This window comes from Eumetopias jubatus, unplaced genomic scaffold (assembly GCF_037043125.1).
Source record: "Eumetopias jubatus isolate StellerSeaLion01/CBP00866 unplaced genomic scaffold, mEumJub1_p1.0 scaffold_8, whole genome shotgun sequence".
In the NCBI taxonomy this organism is placed as follows: Eukaryota; Metazoa; Chordata; class Mammalia; order Carnivora; family Otariidae; genus Eumetopias; species Eumetopias jubatus.
Window position 1 is genome coordinate 138,964,211 of NW_028274814.1, and position 18,338 is coordinate 138,982,548.

The 18,338-nt window shown below is 63.4% G+C and overlaps 1 protein-coding gene across 1 annotated transcript in view; it reads right to left on the bottom strand.

Annotated features, from left to right (window-relative positions):
- The window catches only part of CELSR1 (cadherin EGF LAG seven-pass G-type receptor 1), a 139,117-nt gene that overhangs the window by 2,870 nt on the left and 117,909 nt on the right, over positions 1–18,338 (bottom strand). Inside the window, exons 21-34 of the mRNA XM_088025411.1 lie at positions 16,620–16,824; positions 15,625–15,792; positions 13,621–13,747; positions 11,697–11,897; positions 6,902–7,076; positions 6,152–6,264; positions 5,696–5,775; positions 4,937–5,063; positions 4,138–4,263; positions 3,590–3,684; positions 3,197–3,300; positions 2,792–2,941; positions 1,142–1,375; positions 109–370 (exon numbers count right to left, since the gene is read on the bottom strand). Of these exons, the coding sequence (XP_087881537.1) occupies positions 109–370; positions 1,142–1,375; positions 2,792–2,941; positions 3,197–3,300; positions 3,590–3,684; positions 4,138–4,263; positions 4,937–5,063; positions 5,696–5,775; positions 6,152–6,264; positions 6,902–7,076; positions 11,697–11,897; positions 13,621–13,747; positions 15,625–15,792; positions 16,620–16,824 (2,167 nt within the window). The remainder of the gene's footprint in view (positions 1–108; positions 371–1,141; positions 1,376–2,791; positions 2,942–3,196; positions 3,301–3,589; positions 3,685–4,137; positions 4,264–4,936; positions 5,064–5,695; positions 5,776–6,151; positions 6,265–6,901; positions 7,077–11,696; positions 11,898–13,620; positions 13,748–15,624; positions 15,793–16,619; positions 16,825–18,338) is intronic.

Consider the following 18,338-nt stretch of genomic DNA (forward strand, 5'->3'; position numbering starts at 1 on the left):
GACCACCGGCCCTCTCTGGACTGGACACCTGTCCCCTGGGCAGGAGGCGGAGGGGGAGCTGGCTGGGGCCGCTCCCGCTGCCCTGCAGCCGAGGCCGAGGCTACTCACTCGGAGTCAGAGCCGGCCGCCTGGGCGCTCCCGGCCCGCACGTTCATGGCCACCCCGTTGAGGTGCTCGGGCCCCGGCTCCCGGCGTGGGCTCTTGATGGTGATGGTGCCGTCGGGGGCGCGGGCCCCGTCGCTCGAGCCCAGGGAGGACGAGCGTGACGACGCGGGGCTCTGCTCGCACTCGGCCAGCTTCTCCCGGAGCCGGGACTTCAGAGTCTTCTCCGTCAGCGGTGGCGGGTAGGTCACTTTGTTTTTCAAGATGCCTGGAGGTGGGGAGATGAATAAAGTCACGGTCAGGCTGACGCTGCCGGCTGCAGGGACTCGAGAAACAGTCCCTGTGGACCCACCGGAGCACCCCTCAGCCCCTGTTCTTCCCTCCTTGGGTCTCAGCGTCACGCGGCAGGGCCAAATGGTCGCCTCTGTGCAGGGGGGGCCCCCTCCCCATCAAGAGACCCTGACCCACCTGTACCGGCCTCGCCTGCACCCCGTCCTGCCCCCGCCCCGCCTGCACCCCAGCCGCCCTTCGCCCCCACCTGCACCCCGTCCCGCCCCGCCCCCAGCCCCGCACTCCGCCCCGCCTCCTCCACGCCTGCACCCCGTCCTGCCCCCACCTGCACCCCGTCCCGCCCCGCCCCCAGCCCCGCACTCCGCCCCGCCCCCTCCACGCCTGCACCCCGTCCTGCCCCCACCTGCACCCCGTCCCGCCCCGCCCCGCCCCCAGCCCCGCACTCTGCCCCGCCTCCTCCACGCCTGCACCCCGTCCTGCCCCCACCTGCACCCCGTCCCGCCCCGCCCCCAGCCCCGCACTCCGCCCCGCCCCCTCCACGCCTGCACCCCGTCCTGCCCCCACCTGCACCCCACCCCACCCCACCACCCCACCCCTCCTGGACCCCGCCCCCACCTCCTCCGCACGCTGCCCACCCGGGTCCCGCCCCCTCCCAAAACGGCCCCGCCTCTGTCCCCCTTCCTCGCTGAGAGGTTTTCTGGTCCCCAGCTTCCCGGGAACAACGCGGCCCTCGCCACTCCCAAAGCACCTTTTCTCTGCTCCGGGGGCTGGTTGGGGAGCACGTCCGCAGGCCTCAACGGGCCGCCGCTCTCCTGGTCCGGGGAGCGCTCGCTGCAGTGATTGCCCTGCTCATCCAGGTGCAGCTCCACACTGACCTTGGTCTCCACCTTCAGGCGCGGCTTGTCGCCAGGCTCCTCACTGTCGCTGCCAGCCAGGCTCTCGTTGGGCCAGCCAGCAGGGATGTGGTTGGCAGCAGCATCCACTGAGGCACAAGACCGTCAACAGCAGGGAGACTCCCCACTTTTGGAGCTACACCCCCTAAAAGGTTCCCTAGTGTCCCGCCGTGGGGAGGCTGCCTCCTAGTGGCCCTGACTCATCACTCCCAGAGCTGCAGGCCTGACAGGGTGCCACCCTCCAGGCTCCTGACAGTGGGGGCCCAGGCTACAATCCCCCCACTCTACCTCAACGCCCTCGAGCCTCAACACTGGCTCCCCCAGCAGCAATCGGGGCCAGCTTTGTGGGGTCCTTCAAGTGAGGGTCCCCAGAGAGACCCTCCAAGACCTCCCTGCTTCTGCTCTGCAGATGCTCCGGCCGGGGCCTCCCCCCAGCCAGCACCTCCCACCTGCTGTCCCTCCCACCTGCTGTCCCTCCCCCAGCCAGCACCTCCCACCCGCTGTCCCTCCCCCCAGCCAGCACCTCCCACCCGCTGTCCCTCCCCCAGCCAGCACCTCCCACCTGCTGTCCCTCCCCCAGCCAGCACCTCCCACCTGCTGTCCCTCCCCCCAGCCAGCACCTCCCACCTGCTGTCCCTCCCCCCAGCCAGCACCTCCCACCTGCTGTCCCTCCCCCCAGCCAGCACCTCCCACCTGCTGTCCCTCCCACCCGCTGTCCCTCCCCCCAGCCAGCACCTCCCACCTGCTGTCCCTCCCCCCAGCCAGCACCTCCCACCTGCTGTCCCTCCCCCCAGCCAGCACCTCCCACCTGCTGTCCCTCCCACCCGCTGTCCCTCCCCCCAGCCAGCACCTCCCACCCGCTGTCCCTCCCCCCAGCCAGCACCTCCCACCTGCTGTCCCTCCCACCTGCTGTCCCTCCCCCAGCCAGCACCTCCCACCTGCTGTCCCTCCCCCCAGCCAGCACCTCCCACCTGCTGTCCCTCCCCCCCGCTGTCCCTCCCCCCAGCCAGCACCTCCCACCCGCTGTCCCTCCCCCCAGCCAGCACCTCCCACCTGCTGTCCCTCCCACCTGCTGTCCCTCCCCCAGCCAGCACCTCCCACCTGCTGTCCCTCCCCCCAGCCAGCACCTCCCACCTGCTGTCCCTCCCACCCGCTGTCCCTCCCCCCAGCCAGCACCTCCCACCCGCTGTCCCTCCCCCAGCCAGCACCTCCCACCCGCTGTCCCTCCCCCCAGCCAGCACCTCCCACCCGCTGTCCCTCCCCCAGCCAGCACCTCCCACCCTCTGTCCATCCCACCCGCTGTCCCTCCCACCCGCTGTCCCTCCCACCTGCTGTCCCTCCCCCAGCCAGCACCTCCCACCCGCTGTCCCTCCCACCCGCTGTCCCTCCCCCAGCCAGCACCTCCCACTTGTCCCTCCCACCCGCTGTCCCTCTATGCTGCCACTGCTCTCCATCCTGGGAGGGAGGCAGGCCCTCAGACACTCCACAGCCCAACACTGGCTCACCTTTGGGGGTGCTGTGGACGGGGCCCCGAGCTGAGTCCCATTTGTCCTCAGCTTCCACCCCATCATCCTCGCTGTCTGACGAGTGGGAGGAGGCATAGGAGCTGCTCTGCTCATCCAGGGACAGCTCGCTATCGGAGTCTGAATCGCGGCCTACAGGGTGGGCAGGAGGGACGGAGGCTCAGGCCAAGGGCGGAGGGGGCCAGCGGGGCCCCAGGCACTGGGGAGCAATCGTTTCCCTTTTGACCTTCTGAATGGGATGCAGCCGCAGACTCCTCTCTGAGGCGGTACGTCCAGTGACCGAGAGGCCCACGGGCCAGACAAGAGCCTACAAGAAGCTCCCCACCATGGCCCCCCAGGAGGGAGATGCCCAGGTGGATGGGGGATCACCTTCCAGGGGACACATACCGTGGTGCTTCTTGGTGTTCCTGGGGACAAAGGATGAATCTGGCTCCCCATGGCCACCCCGTGCTGGCCCAGAGGACACGCTGAGTTTCTGGCCCCCTTCGTCCCTAGAGAGGGTAGGAGGGGGGGGCTCAGCACCGTCACTTAGGGGTTTGCATGACATGACCACCCAACATCACCGGGCACCACTGGCATGTGCCAAGATGGCCTCATGGAGCTCTGGAAGGTTCACTGCCACGAAAGACTCCCAGAGCACATGGGGAACCACACATCAGCTAGAACAGCAGGGCACACCGCTCGCGCCTCCCCAGCTGGTTTGGCAGCCCGCATCCGCCCTGAGAGCTGGGCCTCCCCCCTTCCCTGGGGACGAGCGAGGGCGCCCGGCTCCAGCCTGACCTGATGGTGCTGTCCAGCGAGGCAGTGGACTCGCCCAGGGCCGTGCGGAACATGTTGGGCTCCTCGCTGTACGTGTGGTTGCAGTTGAGGGAGCGCTGTGGGAGGGGAGTGGTTACCGCCGGAGCAGAGGCCCCTGGGGTGCAGAGGACGGCTCTGTCCCCACAGCAAGCCCCGGTGCCAGCACCCTGACTGAGCCCCTGCCCGGCAGAGCCCAGGGGCCTCGTGGCGGCCTAGAGGAGAGCAGCCCCAGCCCTCACGGTGGTCCGAGGACAGCTTCCTGCCCACAGCCATGGCTTCTGGTCAGGGGTTCTAGCCTGCCGCTGCCCTGTCCTCTGCGACCCTGAACAATGGGGCTGTGACAAGGACAGACCCCACCTGGTGAATGCTGCTCTCTTCCCAAGATATCAGCAATGATATCAGGCTCAATGCCACTCTCCAAGGAGGGTCTCTGATGCCTGGGTCCCAGAGACTGGGCAGCTGCGTCGAATGCTTGGTCTAGAAACCCACACGCCCCCCCCCAGCCATGCGGGTCCCCCGGCACCGCCTACCGTCAGCAGGGTGGCCCTCGTGGTGGCCGAGTCATCCGGGTGCAGCTTCTTCCCGGAGAGCGCCCCCTTCAGGTGCTTCCGGACCTCCCTGTTGAGCACGCAGTGGAATAGGAGGACGAACAGACCCTGGAGGGAAGGGCGGCTGGTCAGGGCAGGGCCCGGTGGTCAGGAAAGCAGCCAGGGTCCTGTGGCCGCCGGACGGCACGCCCGCCTGCCCGAGAAAGCACAGAGCGGTGCCACCGCCATGTGCCGCTGAGTGCCCAGGGCCAGTCTGGCCGCGGGGGCCCGCCCTGGGTACCCCCTCCCTGGGGCCTCTGCTTGCCCAGGGGAGCAGGGGCAGGGCAGCCAGCACGCCAGAGGCCAGGAGGGCTCTCGGGCCATCTGCGTCCCCAACATGACATCACTTGCTGGGAAGACCCTCGGGGTGAACTGTAAATGGCCAACACCGTCCCTGCGGACGCGAGTGGGATGCACTCTGCCCCGCGGAGGGAGGACGAGCCCCGGCACCAGCTGAGCAAAGGACAGTGTCCCGGGGGGCCCCGGGAAGGCCCTGGACAGAGCTGTGCTTGGGACCACAGGTTCCTTGTCGGGGGCAGGACCACGTGCGGAGAGGCGTCACCGGAACCCCCAGCACGCTGCGGCCACACTGTGACAGCCACGCCCAGGCCCCCGTCTGTCCTTGGACCCTGGGTCCAGGATCTCCCCCGGGCCTTCCAGACAGGAGGTAGCACAAGTGGCCAGGACCTCACCAAGGCTGGCCCCAGCGGAGGCCCACCGGGTCGCCGGGACAGCTGCCCACCTGCAAGCCGCTGAAGACCCCGAAGAGGTAGTGCAAGGCCAGCGTGTCGCTGTTCACAGCCAGCAGCCCCAGCAGCCAGGTGGCGCTGACGAGCCCCAGCAGGAGGAAGGCGGTTCGGAGCAGGGAGCTGGCGGAGGGGCGCAGGGGCGGGAGTGACTCTGGGCCCCCTCCCTCCCCTGCACCCGCCCCCGCCATCCAGCCATTTATCTACCCCTCCTCCCTTCCTTCCCAACGCTTTTTTAAAGCGCCTAGAAAACTCTCCACTCCTCCGGCCACAACATCACCGTCACCACCAACCCAGAAAGTTCCAGCCCCCTGCGCCCCAACACCCTGCCTGACTCCACTCTGCTGCATCCAGGCACCTCAGCACGTCCCTACCCCCGGCTGTCATCGCCCCTCCTCCTCTATACCCATCTGTTAAGAGGACTTGGCGAGGAGGACAGAGCCCAAGCCTGCTCCCTTCAGCAACTCTACCACCGGATGCTGCAGAGCCTACACCCTACCATCTCTGGGGGTCCCAACGTCCCTCTCCCTGCCCCAGGCCTCCCTGTGCCCAGCACCCCCCCCCCCACGTGCCCCGGTGCTCTGGCCTCTCCGCACTGTGGCCTGCCGGTGCGTCTGTCACCTCCCCAGTGGCCGAGCTGGGGGGTGGCCAAGGGCCTGGCCACGGGGTGACAGGCGCTTTCAGGTGTCTCTGCCGGGCGTGCAAGCCCACACGGGGGGGGTCCCACCCGCCCATCAGCGTTGGCACCAACTTACACGACTCCTTTCCTTTCATAATAATGGTGCTTTCTTTGGCAGGAGACCTTTGCAGACAGGACAAAAATGACTGTGTTGACCTGAAAAAACATTTTTAAAAAACCAAAGTCAGGGAGCCGGCTCTCAGTATCACAACAGATCTGAAGACCAAACGCTTCTGAGGGTCTGTGCCTGCGTCTCGAGGTGTGGCTGGAACGAGAAGGCCTCACACAGCCCGCCTGCCCGCAGGGACCCTCCGGGCGGCTGGACGCTGAGCTGCCTCACGGTGGACAAGGATGCAGACGTGGAACGAATCCGCAGGTCCAAGGGCGAGGCCCCAGTAGATCAGCCCTTCCTGCCCAACAGGCCGCTCTGAGGAGCCAAGGACCCCGCCGGCCCCCAAAACCCCTCCCAGCCCACGCACCCAGCTTCGCACATCCCCGAGAATCGTGGGCTCTGCAAAACTCCTGGACTCACAATGATAACCGTTCCAATGGGCCCGGTGAAGCTCCAGATCAGGGTGTCTCGAAGGGACAGCCAGCAGAAGTCAGGGTTTCCATAGCCCTGGGGGTCCAGGCCCACCGCGAGTCCTGGACGACAGGGAGGGAAGTGAGGGCCACACCCCAGGAGAGGCCCCTCCTGAGGGCCAGCCTGGGCGGTACATGGCCACAGTGACATTCCCAGCCCTGCGCGCACACACACTCCACATATGGACCTCACGTACCACGCGCACACACCCCACACCTCACATACAGACCGCACGTCCCACACACACTGTGTACAGACCACGCATGCCACGTACAGACCACACACACCACAGACAGAACACACATGCACACACATGAACGTGCACGCATACCCATCCACCCACACGCCGGGCAGACGCGGAGTTTTTGTCTGTTAGGTGCCAGAGACAGAACCCTGAGCAGACCCGCACCCAGCTCTCAAGGAGTCCACACCACACCTCACAGGAGACGCATCCCCCAGCGGGCACTGAACGATCAGGCTCATGTGCGCAGACGCAAGTGCAGGGCAGGGCCTCCTCTGCTGGGGGCCGGTCACGCTGGGTACCAAAGACAGAGGAGGCCAGAGAGCTCATCCGCCTGGGCCCAGGGCCGTGGGCTAAGCTGACGTGGGCTGCTGTGTGGGCAGTGTCACGTGGATTCCCCAAGCGGTGGTCGGCTCCCGGCCCAGGCCACCCCCCAGGGCTGCTCCTCGAGTCCTCACCTGTGATGATGGCCGGGATGCCCCAGCCCACGACGTAGTAGAACCTCATGGGCCCGGTGTCGATGTTGCGCACCTCGGTCAGCATGCGGTAGACGTGCAGGCTCTCCACAAAGGTCCACGCAAAGGTACTCATGTAGACGTAGTGCAGCAGGATGGCGATCACCGTGCACAGGAACTGTGAGGGCAGGGAGCTCGGCTCAGCGCCCGCCCCGCGGGAACCCACCCCCGCTGCCCCGGAGGCCGAGGGCAGATGGGCGCAGGGTGGGGAGGGAAGGGACCAATCAGACCACTTTGCAAACCTGAGGGTATGCAGGTCTGGGAAAGGAAATCGAGTTAGCTGGTTCGTTCTATGTGATTCACCCAGGAATAGCTAGCTGGGCACTGAGCCACAGTGTCTCAGGCTCCCAAAGGAGGAGAGAGGATGGCGAGTGAGGCGGCTGGGGGCCTCGGGGACCCCTCCCCAACCCCAGATCAGCGCCTGGAGTGAATGCAGACACAGGGCAAGGGTAGGCAGAGCCTCTAATGTTTTCATTAGGAGCTGGAAACTTGTATTTTCATGTCATGGCTCCAAATTCCTACCTACAGGCATTTAAAGTTGAAAGAAATAGTCTGAAGGCGGCCTGCTCAGGCTGCGGGCCCCAGGCTGTGGTGCTGGCCTCCACCAGCGACGCAGGACCCGTGTGGGTGTCTGCAGGGTCCAGCAGGTGTGGCCAGAGGGAGGGGGAGGCCTCACGCTTCGTGACTTTGCCATCGAGTAAGTTCCTTCTGCCTGCACCAAGTTAACAGAGCCTCCTACTTCCCGCCAAAAACAGAACAGGGAAGAGAGTATTTGCTCTGTTCCTGTCCTCAGCAGGGCGGGGCTGCACCATGTGGCCAAGTGGCTGGAAGAGAAAACCAACTTCCACAGGGCAGCACAGGGCCAGCATCCCACCCTCTCCAGGCCTTGGTGAGCCAGCCCTGTGTCCCTGAGAACAGGAAGAAGGCAGTGTCAGGGAGGGGCTGGGGACATGGTGGGGTCACAAGGAGTCCAGCCTCTGCGGCCATGAGTGCAAATCCAGTGTGAGGTGCTCCGGGCCAGACCTGGAGGAGCGCGGTGCCTTGGCCCAGAGCAGCCTCACAGGGGGCCTACTGGCAGGGGCTGCTCTGGCCAGGGCTCCCCAGGCTGCCCAGCTGGGAGATGTGAGCGGGCGCCCCTGCAAGGTCCTAAAAGGCGGGGCAAGCTCTGAGGAGCAGGGAAGGGAGAGAGGCCTCAGGCCCTGCCCCTCCTGGCCCCACCCCACGCCTGACCACCCCCACATCCAGCCCCCCACCCCCGCACCCCTGCCAGACCACACCCCCACTCCTGGCCACACTCACATCCAGCCCCTGCCCCTCCTGGCCCCACCCCCACAGCCAGGCCCCACCCCTCCTGGTCTCACCCCACTCCTGGCCACACCCACATCCAGGCCCCAGCCCTCCTGGCCACACCCCACCCAGGCCCCGCCCCTCCTAGCCCCACCCATATCCAGCCCCCGCCCCCGGCCCCATCCCCTATTCCTGACCACCCACCATACACACCCAGGCCCCTCCCCTCCGGGGGGGGGGTCACATCCCACTCCTGGCCACACCCACATCCAGGCCCCCTCCAGACCACAGCCCCACTCCTGGCCACACCCATATCCAGCCACATCCAGGCCCCAGCCCTCCTGGCCCCACCCCACTCTTAGGCCCTGCCCCTCCCAGTCACACCCCAGACCTAGGCCCCGACCCCACAGCTACCCCTCCACCAGGCCACACCCCACAGCTACCCCTCCACCAGGCCACACCCCACAGGCTCGAGACATTCTGTCCAGTCCTGGCTGCCGTCCCATCAGCACAACCTCCCAGGGTCTCAGTGTCCCTACCCAGGAGCACCCCCACCCCACGCAACAGACACAGGAGTAGAAGACACAGGGCCACCACCCTGACCCACACTGGAGGCTGTTCTGCTCAGTGCCAGGCCATTGTACCTGGCGGGGAGCTGACCAGAGCGCGGGCTGGCTGGGAACGTAAGGGACACCTGCTGCCAGGTCAGCCTGCACAGGCCAGGTTCTCCCCAGAAACAAACCCCCAGAGACGTGGGCGGAAACTCTCGCACTGACATTTGTCAAATACAGGACAAAACAGTCACTCAAGCAGAAGACAAGACAGCATCTTACATATGACTGGACAACCTGTCCTCTGCTTCTGACTCCACAGTCGGGAGACGGGAGGTCTGCCCTTAGCGATGAGCAGAGCCGTCAGCCTGGGTGCCAAGGGCGAGCCTGGGGCTGGGGGAGCCCCACACCGTTCGCCCCCATGCCCCCAGGGTCCCCTGCATGCAAAGCACGGTGGGCTTAGACAAGGGAGAACAGTGAGGAGGCTGGCTGGCTTGCTGCCTTCAATCATGTGAAAAGTAAACCCAAAAAACCACCTTTTGAAAAAAAAGTGTTAGAGATACACTTTAAAATTTAATGGGGCTGTACGTGCACAGACTTTTGCACTAAACGTACTACCTTTTCCAGAAACAGAACAAAGACAAAATGCTAACGCATAATAAATCATTTCAACCTGCCAGTAATCTGGGAGATGAAAAACCTCGCCCAGAGATGGGATTGTAAGTTTACAGAAAACCCATAAAATGCAGGCGAGGTGCCAAGTCCCTAGAATTACGTGCGGCCGGCATTCCTTCTCTTGGTGCTCACTGGTGCGCAGCAGGCTGGAAAGCTGCAGATGAGTCAGTGCCTGGAAGAAGCGGACAGCCTCTCTGCATTGCACAGTCGGTATGTAGCTGCAAGGAGCGGCTTGCCTCTGCTGAGACCACTCAAGGGCCCACTGGGAGGCTTTTTGAAATGAGTCATGTGGCTTCCCACAGAGAGCCTCACCTGTCTGATACGCGGATAAGGACACGCAGGGAGAGGTGCACCTGCCTGGCTGGATGCACAGAAACCCCTGCAGGGCCCCACATGGGGACGGCCCCTCTCCCGTCCCCCGCCGGCCCAGCGCCGCGGGGAGCACCCGGAGGGCAGCAAGGAGGTTTGCCCTTGTGCGTGTCCTCTGCCAGGCCTGGTGCTCCCCAAGTCATGGCTGAGAAGCCCCTGAGGCCATCAGGGCCGTCTGCCTGTGACACCCTGCCTCTACCTACCCTCTTCCTCCGGAGGAGGTTTGGCCGCCCCAGAGGCTCTCAAGGGGTTCCCGCTGCTTGCAACAAATGAGGAGGAAGAGCTCAAGTATGCCAGTGGCCCTGAGCGGCTAGCTTGCCAGAACATTCTATTTCCTTTTATGCCACTTCCTCTCCTAGGGCTGACCCATTCCCACAGACACCTTTCCTCCTCACGAGGGGGAGATGCCTCCCCCTGCACATCTCCACGTCTGCCCTCGGCCTCCCACGGCCTGGCCAGCCACACCCAGACCAGCCACCCTGTCTCAGTTTTCATCTCACTTTGCGGCGTTCCCACCTACTCATCCCCCTACTGGAGACCTAAGGCACCCCTCCTCCTCCCTCCATGCCCACTTAGCCCTGACCCCTGCCCTTCTCCTCATGCCCGCCGCCCTGACTTCGGTCCTAGGCCTCGCCTCCATCCAGGGGACCTATGAAGATAGCACCCTGCCTAAGAAGAGCAGTTCCGCCCTCTGGGCATCTTCCTAACACGCAGACCGGCCATGGCTCTCCGTGGTGCAGCGCTGCCTGCAGAAGGAACGCGGCGCTGCCTGGTGTGGCCCCTTGGGCTCTGGGGGACCAGATTCCCCAACCTGTCCCGACTTATCGGGGAGCCCTCCCACTGGATGGTCGGTCCTTCCCTAACCAGGCAAGCTCCCCCACCTGCCACCACGGCACCATTTTGGCACGTGACACTCAAGAACTGCCACGTGTGTCCGTGTCAGGAACAGGGGCTCCATGGGTGGAGATGGGAGGGCCTCCTGGATCTGGGTCTTGGGTAGATGGAACATAGTGACAATCAGCAGGTCCTCGCTGCACGAGCATGGAAGGGAACGACAGCTCTGTCAACAGCACTTGGTGGCCATACTGGAATGGCCCACCAAGAGTCCCCTGTTCACCTTCGGAGAGATCGGGATGACGTGAGAGTAACCTCCGGACTTCGCGGAGTCCCGACACACACACATGTGCTGGTCAGCTGGCCTCGAGGCCCCCTAGGGCTACAGGGTCCCCATTTTGCGATGGACGCATAAGGGAACCCACGCGGAAGGAACTGTGTGCCTCGGGCGGTCCCTCATTCTCACCCGTCCTGGGCGCCTCACCGGGGAGGGATTCAGTGAGCCCAAGCCTCGGGGACACAGCCTGCACCTCCAACCTTGCCCCCCTCCCCACCGGGGTCAGCCAGCTGGGGACCCTTGTGTTTTGCAAATCCCCACTGTAAACATGTTAAATCACTTTGCCACCAGTCAGGCACCACCAAAGCCACAAACCTCCCAGCCTCCCGGTGCACTTCTCCTGTGCCCGTCCCCTCGGCTGTGCCACCACCTCCCCTCCAAGGCTGCTCCCTACCCCACGCCCCAGGGACCCTTCCCCGGCCATCAGCCGCCCCTCCCGCCCTCCTTCCTTCCCTAGATGCGGCAGGGGCTCAGATCTCTGGCCTCCTACAGAAGCTCCACCAGCAGCAGCTCACCTCTCTCGTCCTCGCCTCCCTCAAGCCCAACCCACTTCACGTCTCCACCGCGGTCACTTCCCCTCGCTCCTTTGTAAGTTACACTTTAAATACGACGCACTGCCTCCGCCTCGGAGAGGGGTCTGACGGTCTGCGCGCGCACCCCCGAGGCGGCGGCAGAGGGACCTCACCGGGTTTCCCGTCTGCGTGATCCCGATCACGAACACCAGCTGGGAGAAGAAGAGCGCCCCGATGAGGTTCCTGTGGATGCCGTGCAGGTTGGAGCGCAGCGTCCGCGCCAGCGCGAGGAGGATGAAGGCCACCAGCAGGGCGGCCAGCGACAAGGACACGGCGGCGTAGGTGACAATCTTCAGGGGCAGGACCTCTCCGTGCTGCGGGCAGGGGGGCGGGTAAGGCAGGAGGATGTGAGGACTTGCTCTGATGGGGCTCTTGCACAATGAAAGCACGTTAAGGTCGAGCTTACTATGGGCAGAGCCGACACGACGGTGCCACGGTTCTCAGGCTGCCAAAAACCAAAACGAAACTCCAAATGAATTATTGCGGGGTTAAAAAGAAAAGTTCTGGAGAGGGATGGTGGTGGTGTGGCTGCACCACACTGAATGGCCTGTCCACTGACACGCGGCTGGGGTGGTGAATCTGTGTTCTGTATATTTTGTCCCAATAAAAAAAAAAATGTAAAAAAACCTCACACATAAAGGCTACCATCCAGGAGATGCTGAGCCTGCGTGCCCCAACTTCGGAGCCGGGAGGGACTTGCACACAGACTTTCAGCATACAGAAGGCAGATGGGCCACAGCCGCACGGGGCTGCTGCCGTCCCCTGTGCTTTTGCAAAACAGGACAGCTGTCCAGGACCCCGCGGAGCCTTGCCACTTAGGAAGCGACCTAAGCTCCAGCTCTCCGGGAAGCCCCAGAAAGCACCGTTTGGAATTCAGCGACTTGCATGGGATTGTGAGGGGGCTACTGGGGAAAGTCTGGGAGCCAGGAGGGGAGGCTGAGGGCTCAGGGCTCCCTCCCACTGCACTCCGGTGGCCCAGAGGCTGCCTCCTGCTGGTGGACGAGGCCCTGGGGCAGGGAGCAGTGAGCCCTCTTCTAGTTTGACTTCTCCCCGAACTTCAGCTCCCTCCACCTGTGAGTCGGAGGGGCTCCCGGCAGGCTCCCGGCACCGCCCAGCTCCCTGGCTAGGGGAAGAAACCCCAATCCCGCCCCACTAATAACTAATCCCTGTAGGTCAGGACCTGGGGCAACCGGCTCAAAAAGTGCCCCCTGCCCACGGAAGCTTTGCGGTCAGGGGAAGGCCCGAGGGCACACCCTTTCCTCTTGTCACCCTGGCCGCCATGAGCAGCAACTTGGGGCTATCACCCTCTCAACAATGTGACAGAAACCTGCACACCAGAGAGCTTTTGGGAGGGACCATGGCCTGGCCTCCTGGGACACATCCCAGGCCTGAAAAAAATGTGCGAGGTGAGGCCCCCCCGCCAGGCCTCGTTTCTGGCTCCCAAACACCAACATCCGCACACGTCCAAGCCCAGGCTGGCTTCACTGCCCGCCCGCTGGGGGCCCACTGCCCTGTTTGCCCTATTCACCCGCAGGCTCACAGAGGCTGGCTTGCATTCCCAGGCCCGGGAAAATGCCAGAGGTTAAACATTAGCCGGCCTCGGTGGCTCCCGACCGAGCCCCCCTCTTTTGTGTCTCTGGGCCAGCGTGTGTGGTGCTAATAGGAGACACTCCCTTTGTCCCGGCCAGCCGGCTCTGTTCTCCCTTAAAATTTAAAGTGGGGTAGACACAGCACCATCTAACAACACTGAGAATGCTGCTTTGAAGTGAGGCTTCTCCAGGGCTTTCTTTTCGGGCTGAGGCTTGGGGTCTGCCACCAGGGTTTTTAATTTACAACCCAGCCTCTTTGAACGCTGTTTCCAGGGAGTTTTGTTCTGGAAATCCTGGCGGATTCTGGCCAACCCTCCTGAACACAGGTTTTAATCGTGGATTCGGTTTGTGGGACGGGGCAGGTTTGAGCCAGGCTAACTTCCCAAAGGGACTCATCCCTGGACACACTTGCTGGGAGGGCAGGACTGCCCGCGGGGTCCGCGCCCACCTCGCGTCTAGAGACGTCCATGAGCACGGCAAAGCTGGTCGTGTGGCTGCACTGGCAGGCGACGTGGGTCCGGTTCCGGGACAGCAGCTCGCAGCCCTTGGCCGACCAGCCTCCCGTTCCCCCGATGCTGCAGGGAAAAGACAGGCGTGAGAGGACCCCTTCCACCGGGGGGTCTCCGAGGCCCCGCCGCCATCCCCAAGCCCAGTGCCACTGTCGCCCGCTATGAGGACAAGAGCCCTCAGGACCCTGTGGACACTCTCCCTTCCTTTTCGTGGCTGGGGAGTGCCCTAGAGCAACCCTCTGAAGTTCATGGTTTCTGCGTCATCTCGTAGTAAAACTTAAACGGGGATGTCTCAGGCCGACCACATCCCCCTTTAGTCAGAAGCACTCGGTTGCTAACGTGGTTGCTTTGTACTTCAGTCTTTTGAGTCTAGGTGTTTCAAGAAATAATATCTCACGTTCGTTCTGCACTTTCATCTTCAGATTGCACCATGTTTTATGGCAAATGCCTGGAAGCAGGGCCCAATTATGACTTCGTTTATACTGATGGGAAGCCCCAAATGACAAGCTGCTTACGGGTGTGTCTCGGGCTCAGAGAGAGCCCTGCCCTCCCGGACTCTGGGAAAATCAAGTAACTTCTCTCTGATCCTTAGTTTACTCATCTGTAAAATGGGATGTGAAGGCTCATACGTGTCTGCCAAGAGCTCTAAGATCTGGGGATGATAGGCACCAAGGAAGCAGGGAGGATAATTAGGCAATAGCTAATTGCTGGGATCCAATCAAGTGCCCATGAGAGACAGCCGTGCCTAACGCACGCCAAACAGCCCTTCACACTTCCCTCGCGGTGACAGTGGGTCCTTTTGTAAGCCAAGTGTCTATTATACTTGCAGACATGATGCTGCTTGCTCATTAACTAGAATTTGGAAAATAAAGGAGCTGCAAGATCTCTGGCCAGCCAAGCCTGCTTCCCAGCGTGAGGCCCCAGCAGCCGGGCTTCCACACGCTCCCCCTGGGCGTCCAGCACAGCGCGGAGCTGAAACCCCACTTGGCAGGCACCTACTCAATCCGTTTGAAGCACGACGTGAGGGAACGTCTGTGTTGCCCAGAAAGAAACTCCCAGATGCACAAAATTCCATCCTAGTTTCAAGCAGGGGCAGTGGGCACGGCCTCAGAGGGGGAAAACCGCCCCAGCAGCTGCTGGGTTGATCTCATGGGCAGGTGCCTGAGGCCATGGACCCCTGTTTGTTAAAGCAACCCCACACACATATCTGGGACTTGCTGCTGCGGGGGGAAGGGCCCCTGGGCCTGAGTGTCCGGGTGCTACCTCGTGTGCATGCTGAACAAGCCCTGCCTCATCTGATGGGGGAATGGGCACGTGTCAGCTGCTGCATCATGGAGTGCCGCCAGTGCCCGGCCCTATGTCTGCGTTGACCTTCTCGAGGGTTCTATGAGTGCCCGTACACGTGTGTACATGCCTGTTATCCTAGCCATGTACACCCGTACATGTGTGTGCCCATGTGTGCGCGTCTGTTCCCCAGCCGTGTACACCCATACACGTGTGTGCCCATGTGTGCGTGTCTGTTTCCCAGCCGTGTACACCCGTACACGTGTGTGCCCATGCGTGCGTCTGTTCCCCAGCTGTGTACACCCGTACACGTGTGTGCCCATGCGTGTGTCTGGTTCCCCAGCCATGTACACCCGTACACGTGTGTGCCCATGTATGCGTGTCTGTTCCCTAGCCATGTATACCTGTACACGTACTGCACATGTGTGCATGTACACAGATGTGCACGTGTTCACATGTAACCATGTGTAGGAGACTTGGACACCCCCATGGTGAGCCTCATGCCCCACGAGGGGCCGGAAGGGAGCAACAGACCACAAAAGGACGCCCCACGAGACACTGTGCCAACAGTGTGCTGCGGACTGCAGCAAGGATCCCCCACACAAGCGCAGAGCTCCAGGGGCGAGGGGACAGCCCCTCACCCCGGGCATCACCCTTACTTGATGGAGTGGTTCCAGAACACGCAGACGGGCTTGGTGCGCTCCTCGGTCTCCAGCAGGACGTGCTCCACCAGGACGGGCCTCTCCAGGGGGCTGGGGAGGGCAGCCCCCTCGCTGTACACCGCGGTGCTCACCATTGGTGTGTTAATGACCGGCCGGTTAGGCAGCCTGGGGTGGAGAAGTGAGAACAGGGGGAAAAGCACGCTTAGAAGATACCCGTCTCAAGCCCGTGCGCCGCCGCCAGGAGCATGCAGCGCAGACATCTCTCCAGCAGGCCTAGAGCCCCAGCCGCTGCTCCCGAGAAGCGCCCCGGCCCTGGCAGCGGTTCCATGGCTGCCGGCACCGGTCACCTCCGGGCCAAAGGCAGACTTCGGAAATTTAAAAGGAAGAGAAAGAAGGCATGTGTGCGAAGGTGTCGCCGCTGGTCACATACAGCCGCGGAAAGCCTGGAAACCACTGGAGGGTAGAGTACACACAGCTCGCGGCCGAATCTCATGCAGCCATGAAGGAGGAGGAACTTGAAGACCACAGGCCCAGGGACGGGTGTGGAAAGGGACTCGCAGGTTGACCAGTGAAGCCCTGGTGGGTGCCCACCTCTGCATCCACCTCTGCGGGGGCCACAAAGCCTGAGAGCAGCTCTCGTTTCTCCGGCCAGTGCTGACCTGGCAGCTAGTGGGGCCACCGGCCGCCTGAGTTGCACAGATGTGGGACAGGTGTGGGGGGCGGCCCCTCGGCGCGGGAATGACACCGCTGGGCCCCGTGCGGCGACAGGGCCCGTGGAGGCCGAGGGGGGCGTGTACTGGGGAGGGGGCGGCCGGGCAGCAACACCAGGGAAGGGCCCGCCTGGACGCCCAGAACCTCGTCCAAGGGAGCTGTCAGGGCAGTGGTCTGCGGCCGTGGGCCAGGCTCACAGGGAACGTCCTCACACGGATGCTCGGGTGCTGGAGGCTGTGCCTTGGGAAAGCCCCTCGGAATGCTCCGGAAACAGGCCTTACCGGAGGCTGCGGCGGTCGGGGTCATAGCGCTCGGGCAGGAGCTGCCCCAGCATCCGGTAGATGATGACAAGGGTGACGGCGAACCGGCCGGGCTCATCGGGGTGCCTCTTCTGCCTCCTGAACGGGGCCTCCCTCTCGGCACCGGGCTCCGGGCGCGCCGTCTGCGGGGCGGCCTTCCGACCAGCCGGCCTCACCGTGGGGCTCTCTGCAACGCAAGCAGAGCGTGAGCAAGGGGCCTGCATTCCCAGCAAACCCTTCTTGCGGAAACAAGTGCCTCCTGAAATCACAGATGCTCTGTGGAGCCCCCGACAGATTAAACACGGAGCCCCCACGCAACTGCAGAATAGGGGCTTCCAGAGGCTGGGGGAGGGGATGGGGGCACAGACTCTCAGTCCTGGGGACGATGGTGGCAGTGCCTGCACAACACCGTGGACCGACCTAACGTTACTAAACTCCGCCCCCAGAGTGGTCAGGATGGTGCTGGTCATGTGCATCTCGGCACGATTCGGGAAAAACCAACAGCTGTTAGGGGCTGACCGGCCGATTCCAACACCCCAGGCGGGGGTCTGCCCCAGGGCTGCTCCGGCAGCATGCGGGGGGGACAGGGGACCGTTCGCGTGGGTTTGTGCCCCATGCTTCGATCCCGTGTGAATCATGGGTGTGTTTGAAGTTGTATGCGTCCTAGGGATGCAAGAAGCTGGACACAGCCCTTGTAAATACGTCAGTACACATATTTTGGGATGTAGATGCTTACACTATCTTGCCACTGACTGGGGCTGAAACCTTCCCCAGTCCCTGTGTCCACACAGGGTCACAGGAGGGGGTATTGGTCCTCCCCGTCCTGCCAGCAGAGGGACACTCTCCTCCGATGCTCTGTTAACCTGGCCACTCTCACCCATGTTCTCAAGAATGGACAAAATGCTCGAGAAATGCTTGCCTAGAAGTCACCTCTGCAAATATCCAGACCACTCGGCGCCGAGCACGGGTTGCTGAGCACGGGCTCCAGGGAGGGCTGAGCCCTGAGGGCCAGGGGTTCTGGGAGGCGCAGGGCCCAGAAGATGAGCCTGCGGAGGGGCTGTGAGGTGCGGTGGGGGCGGGGGTCATCTCTGCCCCCCGTGCAGGGGGCCACTGCACACTGAAAGGCCCCAGCTCGGAACAGCTCACTGGTCCCGGCAAAATGCCGTGTGACCAACCAGTGCCTGCCCCTCTGAGGCGGGCAAGCGCACCTTCAACGTCCTCCTGACCCTGCTCAGGGTTGACCGATGACTGGTCAAAAACACTGCTCAGCCACACTCAGGTCAGTCAGTGATCCGCCCCCAGCTTCTCCTCCGGGGGAAGGCGGCGCAGGCTGTGGGCTGCCCTGAGTAAGAGGGCCAGGTGCTGCCCCAGGCCGGGTGATCCTGCTCAGGCCTCCACTCGTGGGCCAGATGCCACCCAAGGGCTCAGACGTGACCTGGACGGAAGCAACTATCTCCACACAGCAAGGACATTTACGTGTTCTTCGCTCCCGGATGACCCCACAGAGTGGGGGCCCAATAAGGTGCTGACTCAGTCCCCCCGGGTCCTGCTGCCTCTCATCTACTTGCTCTGGAAGCGGGCGATGGTCTGACTCCCAGTGGTCACTCGCCAGGGCCCCTCCTCCAGCAGGGCCGCCTGCTCCGGGCAGCCTCGTTGGTACCAGAGGCCGCGGTGGGCGCACCGGACAACGTCCTGGGGCAC